Consider the following 20,739-nt stretch of genomic DNA (forward strand, 5'->3'; position numbering starts at 1 on the left):
CAGCAGTGGAACCATGTTAACAAGCACAATATGTACATTTTACAAATCAGTGTTCATTAGCTTTTTTTGAATTGACCACCGTGTCATGAAAAACAACTTCAAATATTTCGTTACATGAGCTTGTTCATGTTTCTTCCGCTTATTCAAAACAAGCCCGTTTGTCTACGCCCGAAGCAAAAAAATCTGTTGATCTTGTGTATAGTTTGTAGCAAGCCCGACATTATAAAAAAGGGAAAGACTTAGCCTTGCGGCATTTACAGCGGCGTCTAGCTAGTTTAAGCCGCTTCCGTTAAATTTTTGGATACTACAGAGGATTATTGTGAAAACAGCAAAATGAGGTTAGCTTATTTAAATAGCACTAATTTTATGTAGAAATAAGTAATTTTGTAGAATATTTTGATCAAAATATTAGTTTGGTAATAATTTGACAACGAGCTATCTAGTTATTTTTATAGTACCCATAAACCGAAATATAATAATTAAAGTGGCATATATCAAAAATATTTGATTCTAAAAATACTTGTTATCTTAAATCGTATTTAATTCGGTATTATCTACCCTTTGTCATGGAACTTCTACCTCCATTCAATCAGGTCTTTCAAATTATTTTCTTTTGAACACGTTTGTTGTATGATTACGGTGCATTAATTAATATGAGAAATACAATCTGGTTGCCACCAGATAAAACTGCTGGTTCTTGCCGCCTGGTGAGGACTCAATATTTCAGATCCAACTATTTGATATAAACCCGTGAAAGCAGTAGAGTTCTAATAATAATCTTATACCAAAACATTCAGCATTTTTTTTAGACTCAGCGTCTGTTTGCTGACAATTTCTTTTCTGATCGCTGTTTCATATGCTGTTCAAATACTACGTGGTGAAACATTCGGACAATTCGAAAGCCCCAACCATCCAGCACCTTATGGGAACAACCTAGAAAAGGAATGGAGAATTGAAGTGAGAGATGGATTCAGAATAAAACTGAGATTCAGTGCATTCGATTTGGAAGATTCGTATGACCCCGATTTAGGTGGACCATGTGTCTATGATTTCGTTAAGGTATGATAGCTATTTTTAATTTCATATCTTATTTATTCTGAAAATTTAAAATAACCAAATTCAGTGGAAATTAGCGTGTTTTGAAATAGTTGTCTTATTTGGAACGTGATCATTTCTGTTCTTACCATACAAAATTGGAAGGTAAAATATTCGCTCGATTTCATTTTCAAACGCGTAACATGAAAAATATGATACAGTACAAGTCGTGCTTTTAAGTTTAGTGAGTCATCGAGTTTTTTATAATCACAAAATGGTAAAAATCGTTTAAATGTTTCCCGAGGCAATTGCTTGTCAAAAAACATCACCTTTTGTTTCAGTATTGCTATGAATAAACTACACACAATGTGCTTAACTAATGGAATTAAAACGAATAGCACATACATTGAATAATATGATAACTTTATTAATATTATAATTAGGAATTATAAGAATATTATACATGTATATTCTCAGAAATCCCCCGTATTTGAAAGTTTAAAAATCGTTCGAACCATTCTATATTCGAGGTGTGCTGAGTAAAATTGAAATACCCCAAATTTTGAACGCCGGGTGTTGTCCTAAAAAATATTATCAAATAGGCATAGCCTGTGCCAAGATTTCACATTCCCAAAAGTTGTCCATTTTATAAGGTATGATTAAACGATTTGGCGTTATCAAAGGTTACAGAAGGCGCCAAAGTTATCGGTAAATTCTGTGGAAACCCGACTGAGTATCCATATGACGCACCAAGACCAGACAAATGGTTTTACACCAAGGGAAACACAGCAACTATAAAGTTTGTATCTGATTTTTCAAACGAAGATATAACACCAAGTGGTTTTCAAGCACATTATGTAGAAGAAGGTAAGCTGTTTTCTTTATGATAATCTCAACTTTACTTCAGAAGCCAATCAATTTCGAAGATAACTCTCTCCATTAGATATGGAGTCAGTTTTGGTCAAATACTCGATTTAAAACCTATTGAAAAACCTTAGGAAAATCCAGTATGACAAGTGCGAATAGATTCGCCATAATATTAATATATTATTACATAAATATTATTTTGTCAGAACTTATTTGTTTCCGGCATGCATTACTGTCATTAGGCTATTCCGTAATGACCAGTATAAGACTAAATTTAAACATAAAAAAAAAATATTTCTTCAAACAAAATCCCAAGTCGAAATTTTTGTAGGTCAATGGTTTTGATCAACAATGATAATCACCAATCCCGAATCGATTTTTTAATAAAATAAAAACATTCTTGGTTGTTGGTTTGGTGTATCTCGATAGAACAAATATCGCTCCATGAGTCAGCTTGTAATTTTATTTCATTATTCGCATTTTAGTAGTCAATTGTTTTGTTGCCAGGTACAATACAGACATCCGTAGCATATTTCTATGCTTCAATACGAGTACAAATAGAGTTCGTAAATGCAATTAGTGAATTGAGTCTATAGTAAGCCTACCTGTCACCTCGCTATCAACTTCCGAGTGATCTAAACTTTATTGTGAACCTCCGTTGAATCCGATAAAGCCTTTCACATATATCAAGTCGTCACGTTACATTTGAATCAGTCATAATAGTAGCTTGACTATTTTTCATAGAGATTACTTCTGCAGTCTATATCTGAAAAACTGGGATGCGATAAAAATGGACCTACTTTGAACTTAACCCAATCTTCACATAGTTTACTGTGTCGGTTCTAACCAAATTTTTTCAGTAAATAAAAATTTGACAAATGTACGCAGTCGAAATTTAACTCTTAAATTCTTCATTATTTTTTAAATACCGAGCCGCATTTTCAAACTCGTAACCTCACTAGTCGCAAATATCTGGTTAGTAGGTAATTTATACTAGTTTGTACAATGTCGTTTACGTAAAGATGATTGTTTAAAAGCGTAAGTCATAGAGAAAATAAAGGTATAGTTCGACTCGCGTAACTGAGAACACCGTTCAGAACATCCTAAATATTTTGTTCGAAAAATAAAACTCAATTCTACATTAGGCTGAAATTAAAAAGAAAATAGTTCAAATTATTATTATTTATTTTTGAACTTGAAAATTTGCGCAAAGCAAGGTCTGAATCTCTTAGCTAAAATTGGGGAGAGTGCAATTCATCAATATTGATGTCCTATTTCACATCGGAGAATCTCAATATACACCCCAGCAACTCTCTACAAAACAAAAAACATATATCAAATCAAGTGCTTCACAATATTTATTTTTCATTCAGACATTGACGAGTGTGCCGAAATGCGAAGAAAGGAACAATACACCATGGTAGACTGGGATGAGCTAATAACATGCAACCACTTCTGCCATAATGTACCTTCAAGTTATTATTGCAGTTGCAGAGCTGGCTTCACTTTGAGTAGTAACGAACATACTTGTGTAGGTAGGTTTCTTTTGCATAGTTTTCGGTTCATGCTTTGATCTTTTTTCTTTCTCTCCCTTATTTTTGTTTTACTCTCACAGTATATTATGTTCTTCATGGACACGTACCTTTTCTATGTCAGAATCCAATTTATTATACATATCAACAGCATGGCATATTTTTTTTTCAGCTACATTCTGTGAAAATCAAGTTCTAACAGCAGACGAGGGAGAAATAGAAAGCCCTGAATATCCTCAGCCATACGCAAAATTGAGCCATTGTACATGGGATATCCACGTAAGTGTTGTTTACTAAATCTTAACGCATATACCCTTTTCAACTATCACCATGATATATAAAACACCCCTGAAGCAATCAATTTATGAAGACCTGATGAAGGAAAATAATTAAGCATTCACCTATAAATAGGTAACTTTGAAAGGGTTGTAGGCAGGCAATACACGGCGCTATTACCCAACTTAGAATATAGAGTGATACTGTACGATTCAACGGGCGGGTATCACCAGAAACACTTAAAAAGCTCGATCCCAAAAAGACCCGTTCAACTTTTGCTGCCTCTATTTCATTGTAATAATGGACATCAGTGGTTAGTTTATTCCGACAGTTTTAGACAAATATATTTATTTATATGACCATAATTCTGAATATTAGCAAAAAAGGAATAATACATGAAAAATAAACACACACATAGAAAAAAATTCCAGAGCTCAATGACTGAAGTGCGCTCTCGAAGAACCCAGAACGAAGGCAGCAGCATGCGGGAAAATATACAGTTGCCAGATTATCTGTCGGCATAGACAGCCAAGTTGGCTCACTTAGTCATGTTTGGGACACATGTGTGTTATGAAGGATGAAAATGATACAAGCAAATCATGATCAGTGTCGAACTTTGAAAAAGAAAATCAGTTCATCTTACCCAATGTGAACTTGTATAATTGTATGAATATTGCAATAGTGACATGACAACGAAAAACAGATACTTCGAAAGAATTTCTATAGCACAACCTAGTGTCCATAACTGCCATAGCATTTCCGTTTCTGCAGTTTAAATAGTTTATAATGTGTTCATGAATAATTCTTATAGTAATAACAAAAAATGAAGAATGTTAGTAATAAATACTACATCAAATACAAAAAAATCCTCCCCGGTTGGGAACTGTTTACTTATCGTCTAGTTCCCAGGATTCTAATCTAAGCTGTAGTAGGAAATGATTTTGAACAGCGTCTCGGTGGCGCCACAAAATACAAAAGTTTTCTATATTTATAAAACTTACTCAAAAATACATAATATATAACTTTGTCAAATGTACAACTTGGTCCATTGCTTCCATTATTGTAATGATTTTAAACTGTTTTGTAGGTGCGAGATGGACTGAGTGTTCATTTGACATTCAACACAGAATTTGAAGTAGAAGAACACGATGAAGAAGGCTGTGTGTACGATATCCTGAAGGTATTCTCGTCATGGGCGTAAAAATATATAACAATTTTTACTCAAGACTTAGCAATTTCAAACCATCCTCATTTAACTTTTTACTTTAGCTGTGATAATTTATCGATGTGCATATATTCTTTATACGGTTCTACAAATCCGTTCGCTCGGGTGGGCATGGCCTCTCAATTAGGTTTTTTCTAAGTGGTCATACAACATTGGATATATTAAAAAAAAATCGGAAGTTTGCTTGTGTTGAGCGAGCTTATTGCGTTTAGCCTAGTACGACTAAAACAAATCTTTTGAAAATTCAAGCTTACTATGTAATAAAAAAAATGTTTTGATATAAACATTTGTTTAGCTGACACACAATGACAGGGAAGATACTTATTGTGGAACCGAAGCGCCTGCCGGGGGAGAAGTTATCGACATGAACACCAAAGACGTGAAAATTGAGTTTGAAACTGATTTATCTGTGCAGGAAAAAGGCTTCAAAATATTCTACAATACAACAAGTTAGATGATTTAGATTTTGTTATCTTATTTATCGTTTTATTGTTAGATAACCTTTCTCTCTGTAAAAAAAAGCAATATATATATATAGCCTATATATATGACCATCAGGATTCACGTATCCTTAGGTACTGAAAAACTGAAATCGATGGGGTTATTAATTGAATCAAAAAGCGTTTTTTTTTAAAGACATCGGTAACCTAACAAGAACAACATTTTTGCAAAATGATTCATCCATCCTACTGCGTATTCAATAGTCAAGTTACAAATACTGTGATTGCCGTGTAAACAAAGATATGCACTAGATCCAGAAATCTAAATATTATATTGCTTGTTCGTCTCGAGAAATTAGGTCGAAAATGGTGTTTCGGGACTTTCTTACAACAGATACTTGTATTGAATTACAGATGTTCAAGATTGTAAACATAAATCACAACTTACCGATACATTCCAAATTTCTCGAAGTAAGCCACAAAGTCATGTTTAGTTACCTGATAGGCGTTTTTCTTCTTCCTCGATATGATAAATGCAACTACATTCCCAAAACTCGAACGATCTTACTGAAACTAGTATAACCGACTTACGGCATTAGAAAAAGCAATATTTAAACACAAACATGATGAAAATTCAATCATTCAATGTCATTCCAGGAATCAGATGTCTCAAATTACTCAGTAGTCCATCAAATGGTGAGATTATTCGAGATTTCTCTAAGGGTTATCATGAGTTTGAAGATGTTGTTAACTATACTTGCAACAGAGGTTACGATCTGATTGGAGAATCAAGACTGGAATGTCTAAGTGATGGAACTTGGAACCATGAACAACCGACCTGTCGAAGTACGTATATTATTGTAGAATAATAAAGTAAATTCCACTGCGTTTCACAGTTAAACTCTTAAGATTACTTGACACAAGAAGCTATTTGGGAGGTCATAAACTTTGCTTTTAATTTTGTGGAAATTTCAAATTGTTGCGTAAATATTTAATCACTTTCTTTAACAGTCAAGTCGTGTGGTTTGCCAGAACATCTAAAAAGCGTCAAATACAGCCATATTGTTAACTTGGCAACAAAGCAATTCACTTACCTTGAAGAGATAACAGTGAAATGTAACGAATGGTGAGTGAGAAAACCTTGTGATAAACTAAATAATTGGATTTCAATTAATTTTTTAATGCATCTGTTTTCATTTATATCCATGTTGCTCCTAAATCTTTGTGTCTTCAAATGGCTAATGTCACGCTTTGTTTGCGTTTTATTTACAGCAGGGGTGCACTCCTCAAATTAGGATACGTGCCTAAGTCGCGTGCTACGTCCCGTTCGCTGCTTCCGTAAAACTATTTTTGTGTGAATAAACATGGTGATTTAGTTATTATTTCGATGTAAACGTAAGTTATTAGGATTTATTGTAAAGACAATTTTTACCAAACCACCGGCGTGCCACGTTAGATCTTATGGCGTGTCACATTTAGCATACATACCCCGTGTTTTGCACCCCTGATTCACCGCCTGCATCTCCCAAAGTGTCTCCATTTGCATCGTATACTATCCATTATTATCTGTTCTATATAGTTCTCTCAAATCTATGATAGACAAACACCTGACTGCACGAAAAACTCAGAATTATCAGAATTTTGTCCAAACCTATCCCTTATCTAGATTTTTTGCACATAAGGTATGAAATGACTGCTGGTGCTGCAAGATGGGTTTGTGAAGATAGTACACTGTGGGAAAAAATTGATGACTCGGTGGTTGTCCCAAATCCAGTTGAAAACGATATGCCTAAATGCAGACCAAGTATGACTTATTTCCTTTTATTTAGAATATAGCTAATAATTCGCTAGGCATTATTGCCAAGTGTAGCGCCATGTTTGGAACTTTCATCAAATTATTTTTAGCGAGTTTTCATCAACTATGTTACACGAACATTGTTAATACTACAGCGCAATAACAACTCAATAGCAGAAAATTTCCTCTGCATTAACATGACGGATCGTTTTTTATTTTATTAATCTTTTATTTTTTAAATTTGTATGTTGAGCTTTAATCACTTTTATGTCACTTTAATTTTGTTTACTTTAATTGCACAAATTCAGTTGATATATATATATATATTTTTGTTATTTATTACAATTTTATTTTCATTAGATTTACATAGTTGTTTTAATGCTGATTGCGACGAATCTGCCTTCACCGCGTAATTTAATTAATTTGCATGTTTTGTGCATGATGATTATGATTATAGGGACAGCAAGTTTAAAGCCAGTTTATCAGTGCCGATGATGAAGAATTTTGAAAGATTTTTTTTTAACAATTGTTATCGGACCTTAGAGTGCATACAGGTTAGAGTAGAAGATACATTGAGAATGCAAGGTTAACAGAAAAGATGGTTTCTCGGAAAATTTCACTAAACACGTTATATTTGATATTATGTAAAAGGGCGTGATTCCAAACAGAAGGACTCGAATCAGAATTTATTGTATATTAGCTCAATATAGAATATAAAGCTGTATAGCTTGAGGTGAATTATATATCATGAATTCCGGAAAGAAGATTGTTGTTAGATTCAGATTGGAAATTAAGTGAACTTCTTCGATGGTGATAGTAACCCGTGAGGATACTAATGTTGAAGTCAGAAAATGGTAAGTTAATTTACAAGAATATATATATGACCGCTTTTAATAAGTTACATGGATTTTTTTAAAGAAAATTAATTGATTGTTACTTGGTTTCTCTTTACGTTATTAATATCGATCTTTATGTCAGGCAGAAAAGCATGCTTTTACGTTTGTGCAATTGAATATATTAATTTAATTATTTCATTATGCAGTATTTTATTCTTTTAAAACATTGCTTTTTTTATTTTATTTATAGCTAATTTGCTGTGTGAAATATTTTCGCAAACCATTGCACTAACGTAATTGCACGCTTTTCGATTGTTTACCAATTATTGCTTGTTTAAGTTAAATATACCTATATGATTCATTACTACATCTTTTTTTTATTAATATTTTATTTGCTAAATTCAAAACTGTCACTCATAGAAGTAAATAACTTTTTCAAAAGTAAAGTTGCATGAGATCACTAATTCTCCAAAAGGTAAGAATAATCTATGGAGTATTTGTTGAGGCTACTATCACATATCAATAGAATCGATAACTAATACATGGTAATTATTTTACTTGAATACAAACTAATCACCACCACGTATTCACCTACAGGATGTGGCGAGAGGTTAGTCAAAGATCCTGCAATCGAATCACAAATCGCGGGTGGTAAACCTGTAAAAGAGCACGGAGGGTGGCCATGGATGGTATTTCTGGACCTGAAAGGAAATCGCCCAGAAGCTCTCGATGGTAAAATTATTTAATTTGAAAATGCAATAGTAGGGCCTACTCGTTTTAAAATTAGTAACCAAGATAACACCAACAACAGGTCTCAGTCAAATTTCCAATACAACGTTGAAATTGATAACAGGCTATTGTTTTCAAGCCTTTTCCAAGTCTCAATGGACTCTAATTAAACCTCAATATTAAAGGTGTCGTTTCATACGAAATTTGTGAATTTGTGGTAAAACCAAGGGATCTGCCCTAGGCGCCAATAAGTAGCTGAAACTTCAATGCTCGAAAAAAATTATATCGAAGTCACAGTTTCATATTCAAAACACAATGATATAACACATACATATTTTTACAGGGGGTGGACGAACTGGGAGAGACTACTGCGGCGGAACATTAGTTGATGAAATGACCGTCGTAACAGCCGCACATTGCATTGCTCCGTAAGTATATCCAAACGGTTAGATACATTGGTAGTAGTTTATAAAATCATATTAGTTCAAAAAAGGTCCAAAGGTCCAAGTATCTTGTAACTGTGTCATTTTTTAAAAAACAAGCAGGTAGGCGCCCAGTTGGTTCTCCGCCATTGCTTGAGGCCCGCATCATTTTAGTTTACTAACGGATAATAGGAGACACTACTAAAAAACGCCAGTTAATTTTGAACGCTGCGCGTTCCGCTGAGTTCATTTCAAACGCTGTGCGTTTCGTAGTCTTACTCGCGTGACTGATATATTGTGGCTGAAAATTGAAAAATAATCTTCACTAAAATCCCTAAGGCTTCTCCAGTTTATGGAGTATCGAGACCTATTGGAAAGAGTACTTTGCTTTGCGGAAGGTAGCGTTCTTGGAATTTTAATTTTCGACTTGGTTGACGAGAAAACGGCGATAAATTGTGGAAAAAATTAAATTTTCATAACGATCAGCGCGTTTTTCGCTGTTTCCATGGAAACGAAACCTCCATCCGGACTTTCTATAAAACGCACAATACTAGGGTGACAGGATAACGCACGTGACAAATTTCATCTTAATTGGTCCAGTCGTTTAGAAGACGCTACGTCTAAACAGACAGACAGACAAGCCGGTAGGCGCCCAGTTGGATCTCCGCCATTGCTTGAGGCTCGCATCATTTCAGTTTACTAACGGATAATAGGAGACACTACTAAAAACGCCAGTTCATGTTTAACGCTGCGCGTTCCGCTGAGTTCATTTCAAACGCTGCGCGTTTCGTAGTCTTACTCGCGTGATTGGTATTTGTGGCTGAAAATTAAAAAATAATCTTCACTAAAATCCCTAAGGCTCCTCCAGTTTATGGATATCGAGGCCAAAGATAACCTATTGGAAAGGGTGTTTTGCTATGCGGAAGGTAGCATTCTTGGAATTTCAATTTTCGACTTGGTTGGCGAGAAAACGGCGAGAAATTGTGAAAAAATATGAAATTTCATAACGATCGGCGCGTTTTTCGCTGTTTCCATGGAAACGAAACCTCCATCCGGACTATCTATGAAACGCACAATACTAGGGTGACAGGATAACCCACGTGAAAAATGTCACCCTAATTGGTCCAGCCGTTTAGACGCTACGTCTAAACAGACAGACAGATACACAGACAGAACGACCGATAATAAGGGTCTCCTAGAGCGGAGATCCAATACACAGACAGAACGACTGATAATAAGGGTCTCCTATAGAGCGGAGTTCTAACAGACAGAACGACTGATAATAAGGGTCTGATATAGAGCGGAGATACAGTAAATCTGTGCAAATATAGATTTAGCGCAACCCTTTTCACTCTCCACAACTTCTATAGCAAATTATTCTATCACATTTTTCTTTTTATAGATTGGAGCAAGAAGACCCAATTGACGTATGGGCTGGGCTACTAGATAGATATAACGACAATTTTAATTTTACTCAGGTGATTAAAATATTATCAGAGTAATTGGATGTTACTTGGGGAGATACACTTACGAATGAAATGTGTTTGATATATAAAACTTAATCATTTACTTACCCAAGTAATTATAAAATATATTCTATAAACGCAAATCTTTAATCTTTAATCGGTCCAACAATATTCAGCGGCTAGAAAAGTTGCCCCATATTTCATTGCAAAATATGGAAAACTTTAAAATATATATACAATAAAGTTGAAATAAATTCATAAGAAGACTTTGTCCATATCAAGAATAAAACCAGTTTTCGATTGCTTTTCAATCTTGCTTTGAAACAAGCATCATATTTTCGATGAAGACCCTCATGAGTATATTTATCATTAGTATTACATTTTAGTAAAAACGGATACTATATTTAAGTCTAAGACTTATTTTTTGTAAATATATTACGATTTAGCACAAAACTTTAATTTGATTTCTGATAAAATGCTATGTAAAATATATATTTTAATTTGTGTGTACCTTTGCGGCGACTGTTACACCACTGCATACATACATACGCGGTTATTCTTTTTCATTTATTTAAGATTAAAAAGCATTATTGATCCTAATTATGTTTTACATGCAGCGTTTTTTTTTAGAAATTTGAAGCCGTACCTAACAAAAGGAGTTGGCCAGCGGAATACGGTCATGCAGCAAGATACGATGCAGATATAGCTACAATCAAATTGAACAAACCAGTCGAACTATCGTATTACGTGAGGATCATTTTTTTGCTAGTTGTTTTGTATCGTAATTATTACAGTCAGATTTTAGAGAAAATTTATTTTAATTTTATTTTCGGAGTCAGGAACTGGAGTCGAAATCGGGCTTATCAAAAATAAGGGAAAAGTTATTGACCGAGCTGAAGTCAATTTATCAAGCCTCCGAGTAAAAAAACCAAAGTCGGGTGTCCAAATTTTTCCAACTCCACAGCTATGGTTGCAGGTTAATGACTGTAATTCTTCTGCATACGCTATTCTTACCAACAAACCTTTATTGATTGTATCAGGTTCACCCGATATGCGTTCCTAGAAGTCCAGCTGAAAAAACAATGCCACAAAAGTATTACAACGAAAGAAAGAATGCTGTTGTTGTCGGGTGGGGAAAAACAGGTAATGCCCGTTTTATTGTTCTATGGAAAAGCAACTATTGATATGAATAATATTCGTAAATAATATTCGTTTGTTTCTTTACGAATAAATTTTTTGTTAACAAATGAGTAACAACACTATTCTGTAAATTGCATTTTATTTTCAGAAAGTGGCAATTTTTCCCAGCATCTTCTTAAAACAAGAGTAGGTATTCAAAATAGGGATACATGCGTGGAAAGATATAGGCAGGACAACCTTGAAACAGTAACAGAAAACATGATATGTGCTGGATTTGAGTAAGTTGTTTTCAATAATGATTGAGATTTCAAACGATTTTTGAAAGTAGTAAGAAGAAGATTGCTTGTTGGCTCGAAACGAATAAAAACATTTACATATCGTTTACATGCGCTTTGTGAAATTTACATTTTATATTTGACTTGACTTGGATCAAAGATAAATATATATGAACTATTGTCTATAATCTGTTTTAATTCTAATGAATAACAATGTTTCTACATCCGTCAAACCAATAATAATAGCATTTTTCGATACCAGACAGAGCCAAAATGATGCATGCAAAGGTGATTCTGGAGGGCCATTCATGACGAAGAATGCGCGTAACAAATGGTTTTTGAGTGGAGTAGTGTCTTTTGGCGACAAAAATGCATGTGGACATGCTGAGACCCCCGGAGTTTATACCGATGTTGGGAAATATATGGAATTCATTGAATCCAACTTGGAAAAATAAACTTCAATAGATTTGTTCATTTTATTATTTTGTTAAAATAAAATAAGTGTTTTAAAAAATGTAATTTTTTTGTCTGGTTCTTGTATATCTACAAATTGACTACAAAATAAAACGTAATTGGTTCAATAAATACCTCGTTTTGTGCTCTGCTGAGGTCTAGGCTCGTATATTTAAGTTCGCTTCATACCAGATTCGCAAGTTCGTCGCAATCAGCAATTTGAAAGAACGTCAGAGGTATACTTTGCATTTTACAGTTATTCAACTTGAGCCATGCATTTTTGTTATATGTTGTTATATGTTGATTTCATTAGAATGCGGAATCAAAGGATCTGAAGATAACAGTTTGCTGGGACAACAGATTGCTGGTGGAAGGAAATCACTTCGAAATGAGTGGCCTTGGTTAGTTTTTCTAAACTTTGGCAGACACAAAGATCTTGGTGCAGAAATAAGTATTTGTGGAGGAAGTTTGATCAGCCCGAAGTGAGTTTTTATCGTAGCTAGTTTTTCAAAAATTATTATCAGCAGATATATTGTATTGCTAATTTGATCGGTATAGTGAATGAAATGCTTTGCTCATTCAATATTAGTTTAATAACAATTGCAATCTATCAATTTTACCCTGAGCCTATGAAGGCTTAAATAGGTTTCATATAACATATAAGAAATATTGAAAGCATTAGGATAAATTTGTCTTTCACGTGGATTGATTCTTATCATTTAGAAATACTTTTGTATGTTAAAAAGTTTGTTTGTATGAGAAAAGCAGTATTAACAGTATTCATTTTATTCTTGTGGTCGTCTAGTTACGTATTAACGGCAGCGCATTGCTTGAATTCTACGGATTATCCAGGAGATGTTAGATGGGCAAACAGGACTCATATATGGCTTGGAGCACACGACAGAGATGAAAAGCCTGATATCGTAAAGTAAGAGTTACCAACTTAACTATGATCCGAAAGATGATTACTTTTAACAAATGACGCAATCAGAGAGCCTTTCCGACAAACAAATTGCTCCACTTATTGCTACGATGTCATTATAACACCACATTTTTGAGGAGAAATACGTCAAGATATATTGTCTGTTTTGGAAATAAAATATTTGTTACTTATCGAACCCAGCGATGTTTTAAATTAAAAGTAAAGGATCAGGAACATTTTTTATTTGCAATAGCATTTCACCCCAATCCCCACAAAAAAACACGCTAAAGGCAGTATGGCGCCCAACTCATTTAAGAACGCCCAAAATAATTATGATGAACAACCAATACTTTCCAAGAAACATTACCGTTTTATATTGCCGTAATCATGTTCTTTCAAATTGACATTTTATTCAATGAAAAACAATTTAAAGGTACGTTGAAGCTGAAACTATAATTCTTCACCCTAAATATTACAAATCGAGCACTTGGAACTATGACGTAGCTCTGATTCGAATTCGCGAAACGATTATCATGAGCTCAAAGATTCGACCAATATGTTTACCGTCAACAGACAAGGAATTTAAGTTGGTGAGCAATCTACTTCTTTATCTGGTTCTTTAAACAGTTAAATGCAAGAGCGCTGCTTCTCCGGTCTTACGATCAAAGTCGCATTGCTATGCACCCGCGCCTCTTCTCTCGGAATCGTGAGATTTATGTTGTGTACTAGTTTAGTATGTGTTTCGAATCAATAGTCTAAAACATACAATAGATATATATAGTACTTTGTGTGAAATTGGTGTACTCTCTGCTACCCCTAAAATTCGTTAAGCGCCCTCCTATGGAGTCGCGACCCACAGCTGGAAAAGCCCCGCTTATGATAATAATGCTGATTCGTTGTTAATTTTTAACAGCATATTTTGTTGAATTTAACAGACTGTCCATTGTACACCAGGGTGTGTCCAAATGTGCCCCCCCAGTGGGGTGCAATAGAACCCTTACAAACGTTTTTCAGACAATTTTAGTGGTAAAATGTGTGTCACTGGAGAATTTCTTAGTCGTTGAACAGAAACTACCTTTATTGATCTCTGCATTAGCCCTGCAAAGCCAAATGCATATGTCAATTATATGGCTCAAAAGATGCAAACAAAAAGTGCCTGACAAGAACAAAAGTGCCCAACTTTACCCACTCTTTATATAATAATTATATTATTCTCATTGATGTAGGTTAATCCAGGAGCTTCTGGAGAAGTGGCTGGTTGGGGACTCTACGACGTTGGATTCCGACCCGCAGATGTTCTGATGCATGCAGAGTTTCCTATTGTCAGTCATTCAGTTTGTTGGGGAAGTTTCGAGTCAAGAACTTTGGAAACAAAAACTGAATTGCCGAAAAATCTGGAATTGACTGAAAATATGTTCTGCGCTGGCAAGGAGTAAGTATACATTTATATATATATAAATGTTTGTTTCATTTGATACTTTATTTAGAGATTAGAACTCAGTTTGACAGCGATAAAACTGAATAGTTTTTGTTGAACAGGCCGTATATTACCAAAATACTATCAAAATATATAAATTTAACTTCACTTACCAAGCAGCTTAAAATATAAAACGAACCAGATTTTGCATATGAATATTATAAAACATATGGTAATACTTTGGTTATGAGTATGATGTTTTCAGCGATGGAGGACAAAGTACATGCAAAGGAGATTCGGGAGGACCCTTTATGATGACTAAAAAAGGATCTTCCAAATATTATGAAGTTGGTCTGGTGTCATTCGGTATCGGCAAGAAGTGCGGAAAAATTGTATCCTTCACAGGATATACGAAGCTTACAGAAGAAATTGTCAAGTGGATAATGAAAAACACAAATAACTTGGAATGAGTTTCCGACTCTAAATAAACAAAATGTGTTCGTTTACTGGCTTTATCCCTTTTTTCGCTTGATGCAGTTCTCTTATTCACTTTTCGCTTAATTTCATGATAATATTGAACAGCTGTTTAATAACGCAATCCAAATTGAACGTTTTATGTATCAGATCGAAAACTGCACAAAAACTAGATTTTTTTTCATTATTGCCATTTTTTTGAAACCAAATAAGTTTTTCAAAGAATTGTAGGCTTATTCTTACTTGATTTTTAGATACAGCTAAATGAAACAAATGTTTTGAATGATGTACTAATACCAAAACCGTATATTTTGAGCTATTGTAGTAACTAACCTCTTATATATATGTTTTTGCATTCAAATTATATCGGAGGCAGTTTAACAGAGATGTGAAGTCAGAGAAAAATTTACAATTCCACTCAAACTCGGAGTTGACTCCAAAACCCGATTGAAATTTCTGACTCCGACTCTAACTCTAAACTTTCGAGACAATCAGACTCTAATCATCTTCTTTGACTTCAAATATTACCATTTAAAATCTAGAACTTATATTCTTTATAACAGTGAATTCAAAATTTTTACTCTGACCATAATGAAAACATGCCTAACTCCGACTCCACAACTCTGATATTATGTAACCTATATTATTTTCTTCTCACTGTTTTCATACCATTTGTGAAGCGCGCCATCTGTTTTTACGTGGCACATTGTAATATACACAAAGCCAGTGGTGATAATGTATAATATGTGTAGAAATAAAACATTTAATAGGTTCCAAAACAAAAATACATTTACAGTATGAAACTGATTTGATTGAGTGAGTCGTATTATAGGCCCCATTTTTGTACCCCATTAGTTTAACCCATGACTTTAAATGAGTTAAAAGAGTAAACGAGAAGTTGAAAAGCATAGCAAATACCACCTTTTGTGAGGCTCAATGATCGTTGGTTGGGTAATACCAACCATACCATACCAACTAGACTGAGGCCACATCGAATACTTTGACTTGAGTGCAAATGTTATCGAAACATTGAGTTTTTAGCGTGAAATTGGTACGTTACATATTTCATTTTATTTGCATGAATAATTTATTTACAATTAATTGCAATGAACCATTACTAATCAGAAAAATTCCTTCAGCCAATTTGCATGTTCTAGTGAGCAATGATATTCCGAAAAGAATAACTCAAGGCTTGTATGTTCTGATATTTGGTTACAATATGACCGAAAGTAGCAGTGTTGACTTTCGGAACAGTCGTTATTGCTCATTTGTTGAATTCCTGCGATAATATGACAATTCAATTATTCCAGAAAATTGTAAAACTGGTATTGTTGATTATTTTTTACAACCCATATTTTTATGCATATACGTATCGTTTTCTTGGCTTAAATTGCTCTACTTCCACAAATCTTGTAACAACAGTGAACCTGCGATTCCATTTGAACATACTGTTGTAATTCGATCAATATTACCTTACAAAAAAATATACAACAATTTTAGTTATAAGGGTCAAAAATTGCATGCTTGGTGATTGAGTGTCAATACAAGTTTTCTGAGTTGAACTCATGTATAATTGCATTAAATAGTTGTTATTCATTAATACAACCGGCTTAAAATCGAATTATTTAAAGATTTCAAAATTATGTATTCAATATTTTATGTTTTAGAATGCGGACAAAAGCAACGTTTGGAGACGGACGCGATGTCTCTCTTGCTGCGAGCTAACCCCATTGAAGGAGATGCTTCCGATAGAAATGAGTGGCCTTGGTTGGTTTTTTTGAACTTTGGGAGAACGAAAAACTTGAAAGCATCACTTATGTGTACTGGAGCACTAATTAGTCCAAAGTTAGTAGTGAAATTGACTATACATGCTTCTTTTTTTTGTCTGTACGTGTTCATAGATTTAACTATATGAGCTGTATTGTTGGATTTGTAATTATCGTTTATTGTATGTAAGCTATATGCTCTTGACATGTTGGAGCTGACTTTATGCTTAGATAACGGACCAAATAGCTTTCTATGCCGAAGTGAATATTTGCAAAAAGCCTTGTGCATAAGCAAAGGCATGAAACAATATAAAAGTTGTATTGGTTTGGAGATGACATGTTTTTACAATAATTATTTATTACCAGCTACGTACTCACTGCGGCGCATTGCCTGAAAGATGAACATCACGTGAAATGGCCTAATAAAACTCACGTGTGGCTTGGTGCACACGACAGACGGGAGAAAGAGACAACTGTCAAGTATGTTTTGATTCTTATTAAAACGAAAGAATATGACAGAAGAAACACTTTTCCGTTTGTTGGGGACACATAGAAAATTAAAATTGTTAATGCAGGTTCTGGTATAGGATCGATCTGTCTTAACTTATTTCGAAATATTTTTCAGTGCAAAACATGACACTCTGCATTTTATATTGATTTATAAGTAACGTAACACGCATCAAAAATCATTTTTTATTTGTTGTTTTAGCTATGTATCTATTTTAGGCGTCAATAACGATCAATATTTCGGTCGAACCACTGAAGATTTTAAATGTTCAACAATTGGCCTATCGATGTCACATTGATTTTAAATCAGTTGGCCTCAAAAAAAACTCAAATGGCTTTAAAATTTAATTTTGTTCATCGAAACTGAAAACGAACAACTCGATTCAAATCACTTATACTAATTGCTTTACATATTGTACTTTTGACTTTTTGAAACCTTCATATATATATATATAGAGACACCTTTAATTACAGATATGTTAAAGCAGAGGAAATTATTATTCATCCAAAATATTACACACCTACAAAATTGAATTACGACGTTGCATTAATTCGCCTAGCGGAAACTGTTACAATGACGAAAAAATACAGAACTCTATGTCTACCAGAACAAGAGCACGACTATACTATGGTAAATATGCTAAACTTCAAAAGTATTTAAAAAAAATAAACTTAGAAAATGTACAATCACGTTAAACATGATATATATACATTGTTTTACAAATTACATTGTACTGACGGTATCCAAGTCAATTTGCATGGTTGAATATGTTTTGCACTTGAGCCATTTTTATAAGGATTCAACACAAAGTCTGACATTGCTTCTAACAAACATGGTGATACGCCCTGGACTGAAAATGTTTTCATTCAATCTATTGCTGTAAGTTATACCTATAACACATAATTATATAAACAATGAGGTAGTCACGACATACCGTCGCCGTTAATCGTTGAACGTGTGCTAAAATCGATTGAGCCGCGGCGAAATTTTGAACTGGACGAAACACGAAAAACTAACTATCTAAAAAATGCTTCAATCTTTGAAAATTAAAAAGTTGATAATGGCTGCACGAACACTTAGAAAAGAAATACGGATTTTGTGGCAACACCAAATGCTTTAGCTAGTGAAGCTGAAGGTCCATACTGAACATTCCCTTTTCTGCGTATAAGAGATAAATTAAGCACGTTGAGATACATCGAAGTTTATCAACTATCAAGAATATTGAATATTCCTAGACATATAATCGGCAAGTAGTCATATATACATATATAATTATTCGATAACTCCTATTGTGAAATTGGCGTGAAGCTAGAGCTGTCGGCCACTGTATCGCCTGGTTGACAAATGAATGCTTTTTTCTCGAATAATTAATACTATTTTAATTTTATTGGGGCAATTTTGGTGGTTTCTTTGGATTAAAGTTATTTCCATATAGGATGTTGACACGTATTCGTAAAAACTTTGATTGTAACGCTTTGTTTTCCGATTCTGCAAGCATCTGAACTAAACGTCTTACCCGATGTTACCGGAACAACAATTCTTTGATAGTATGTACTGTTTTCCTTTTCAGTCTAGTGTCGACGCCTTTGGTGATGTGGCAGCTTGGTCTCTTTATGACGAAAATCCACGTGAATCGTATAAACTCCTAGATGCAAAATTTCCGGTCGTTTCCAAAACTGATTGCTGGGAATCTCTTAAGAGTAAATCTGCAGAAAATTCAGATACTCAATTGTCTGTTACTATCACTGAAAATATGTTTTGCGCTGGATATGTGTGAGTAAACCTTCACTCGACATTATTCCTAAAAAAGTGAATAAAGAGATTGAACAGTAGATATTTCTCTGGCCCTCGAACCTAAAAGTTATTTTTTTTCTTCAATTTTAGATACTTCTTTTTACAGTGTTCCCATCAGTTGGCGGTTTGAAAATGGTTTTCATATTCATTAACAATACCTATTGCTCATTTGCTTGATACCTCAATTCTGAAATCAAAACTGAAAATAGACAAATCAATAGTCCAATTCTTAAACCAAGTTAACGCCCACAGTCATGGCTAAAAATCTGTATGAGTGAAAAGGGTGTCATTAGAAATGGAAACATTCATAGTCAAAATTTCTTGCACGGGTTGAATTTAAAAATAGTTTAAATGAGTAACAGTGTCTCTTGCTCAATCTCTGCTCTTTGACTGAAATAACTTGTTCTACAGCGACGATGGCCACGCCACTTGTGCTGGTGCGTCCGGGGCGCCGATGGTGATGCAGAAAAGTGGAACCGACGACTACTTTGGGGTTGGGCTGGTCTCCTTTGGAATTTCGAACGGCGATGGGCAATGCGGCAATGTTGTAACGTACACCGTTTTCGCCGAACTTAACAAAGAAATTGTAACGTGGATCAAGAGCAATGCAAATAACCTGCAGGAGATTGAATGAGGGGAAAGATCTGCTGAGTGTTCAAGAAAACTATTCCAAAAAACTTTGCATTTTTCTTGTCCAATCGCATAATTGTGCTTGATTGCTAATTATAGAATAATTTTCAATATATATATGGTAGCTGCAAAAAAGCCTTCTCGTTTTTTTTTTGATAGGTTCGTTGCAGTGATATATCAAGTTCCCGTCTTGCGTCATTATACGGCGACCAAACTTATCCAAATTCTTGTTTACTTTTATCTGGAGCTTTGTAATTCACTGTCAGTCTCCATTACAATGTTGGCAGGGAAACGCATGGGATCCCGTTTTATGCTAGGTTTATTTTGACCTGTTTATTAATACAAACGACAATATTTGGGCCTTGAGAGGTCATCTCAGGAAAAGGAGAATTTTGGATACAAAAACTTTAAGCGTTTGTTAGTTTTAATCTAGAATTACGACTGAAACCGATGGAACACGAGTCCGAATTGTCATCGATACTTACTTATCGAGGGTCCCTATATATGGGAAAGTGGGTCGTATTCTCTGCGTGTTCTTTCTCCAGTACTATCAAATGTACTTGAGAAGAATAAACCTCAACTGACTCAAATGAGCACCCAATGATGTGTTGATAAATGTTCGTTCGTATATTGCAGAGTTGCACGATCGAATTGAAATGATCCAAATACAGATATATCGAAGTATACACTTAAACCTTAACACGACTTATACAGTTTAAATCCAAATCAGTAATGCG

At 34.3% G+C, this 20,739-nt stretch overlaps 1 protein-coding gene across 3 annotated transcripts; it reads left to right on the top strand.

The window, feature by feature from the left end:
• The first annotated feature begins 106 nt into the window (after positions 1–106).
• Positions 107–20,036, top strand: LOC120328428 (mannan-binding lectin serine protease 2-like). Of its 3 annotated transcripts, XM_039394907.2 has the most exons (17): positions 132–338; positions 810–1,059; positions 1,719–1,902; positions 3,276–3,437; positions 3,607–3,713; positions 4,798–4,890; positions 5,231–5,384; positions 6,033–6,221; positions 6,387–6,501; positions 7,058–7,179; positions 8,604–8,738; positions 9,079–9,163; positions 10,560–10,635; positions 11,254–11,370; positions 11,664–11,766; positions 11,912–12,041; positions 12,301–12,623. In XM_039394907.2, the coding sequence occupies exons 1-17, from the start codon at positions 334–336 to the stop codon at positions 12,491–12,493; spliced, it is 2,220 nt and encodes a 739-aa protein (XP_039250841.2). In that variant the 5' UTR covers positions 132–333; the 3' UTR covers positions 12,494–12,623. The 3 variants fall into 3 exon arrangements, with proteins under 3 accessions (XP_039250840.2, XP_039250839.2, XP_039250841.2); XM_039394906.2 differs by lacking the exons at positions 8,604–8,738; positions 9,079–9,163; positions 10,560–10,635; ... (2 more) ...; positions 11,912–12,041; positions 12,301–12,623 and adding exons at positions 12,805–12,973; positions 13,297–13,419; positions 13,847–14,003; positions 14,640–14,845; positions 15,096–16,111 and having other exon boundaries at positions 107–338; XM_039394905.2 differs by lacking the exons at positions 8,604–8,738; positions 9,079–9,163; positions 10,560–10,635; ... (2 more) ...; positions 11,912–12,041; positions 12,301–12,623 and adding exons at positions 16,972–17,149; positions 17,437–17,550; positions 18,052–18,208; positions 19,149–19,351; positions 19,784–20,036 and having other exon boundaries at positions 113–338.
• Positions 20,037–20,739: the final 703 nt, after the last annotated feature.

Source organism: Styela clava, chromosome 7 (genome assembly GCF_964204865.1).
Source record: "Styela clava chromosome 7, kaStyClav1.hap1.2, whole genome shotgun sequence".
NCBI lineage: Eukaryota > Metazoa > Chordata > Ascidiacea > Stolidobranchia > Styelidae > Styela > Styela clava.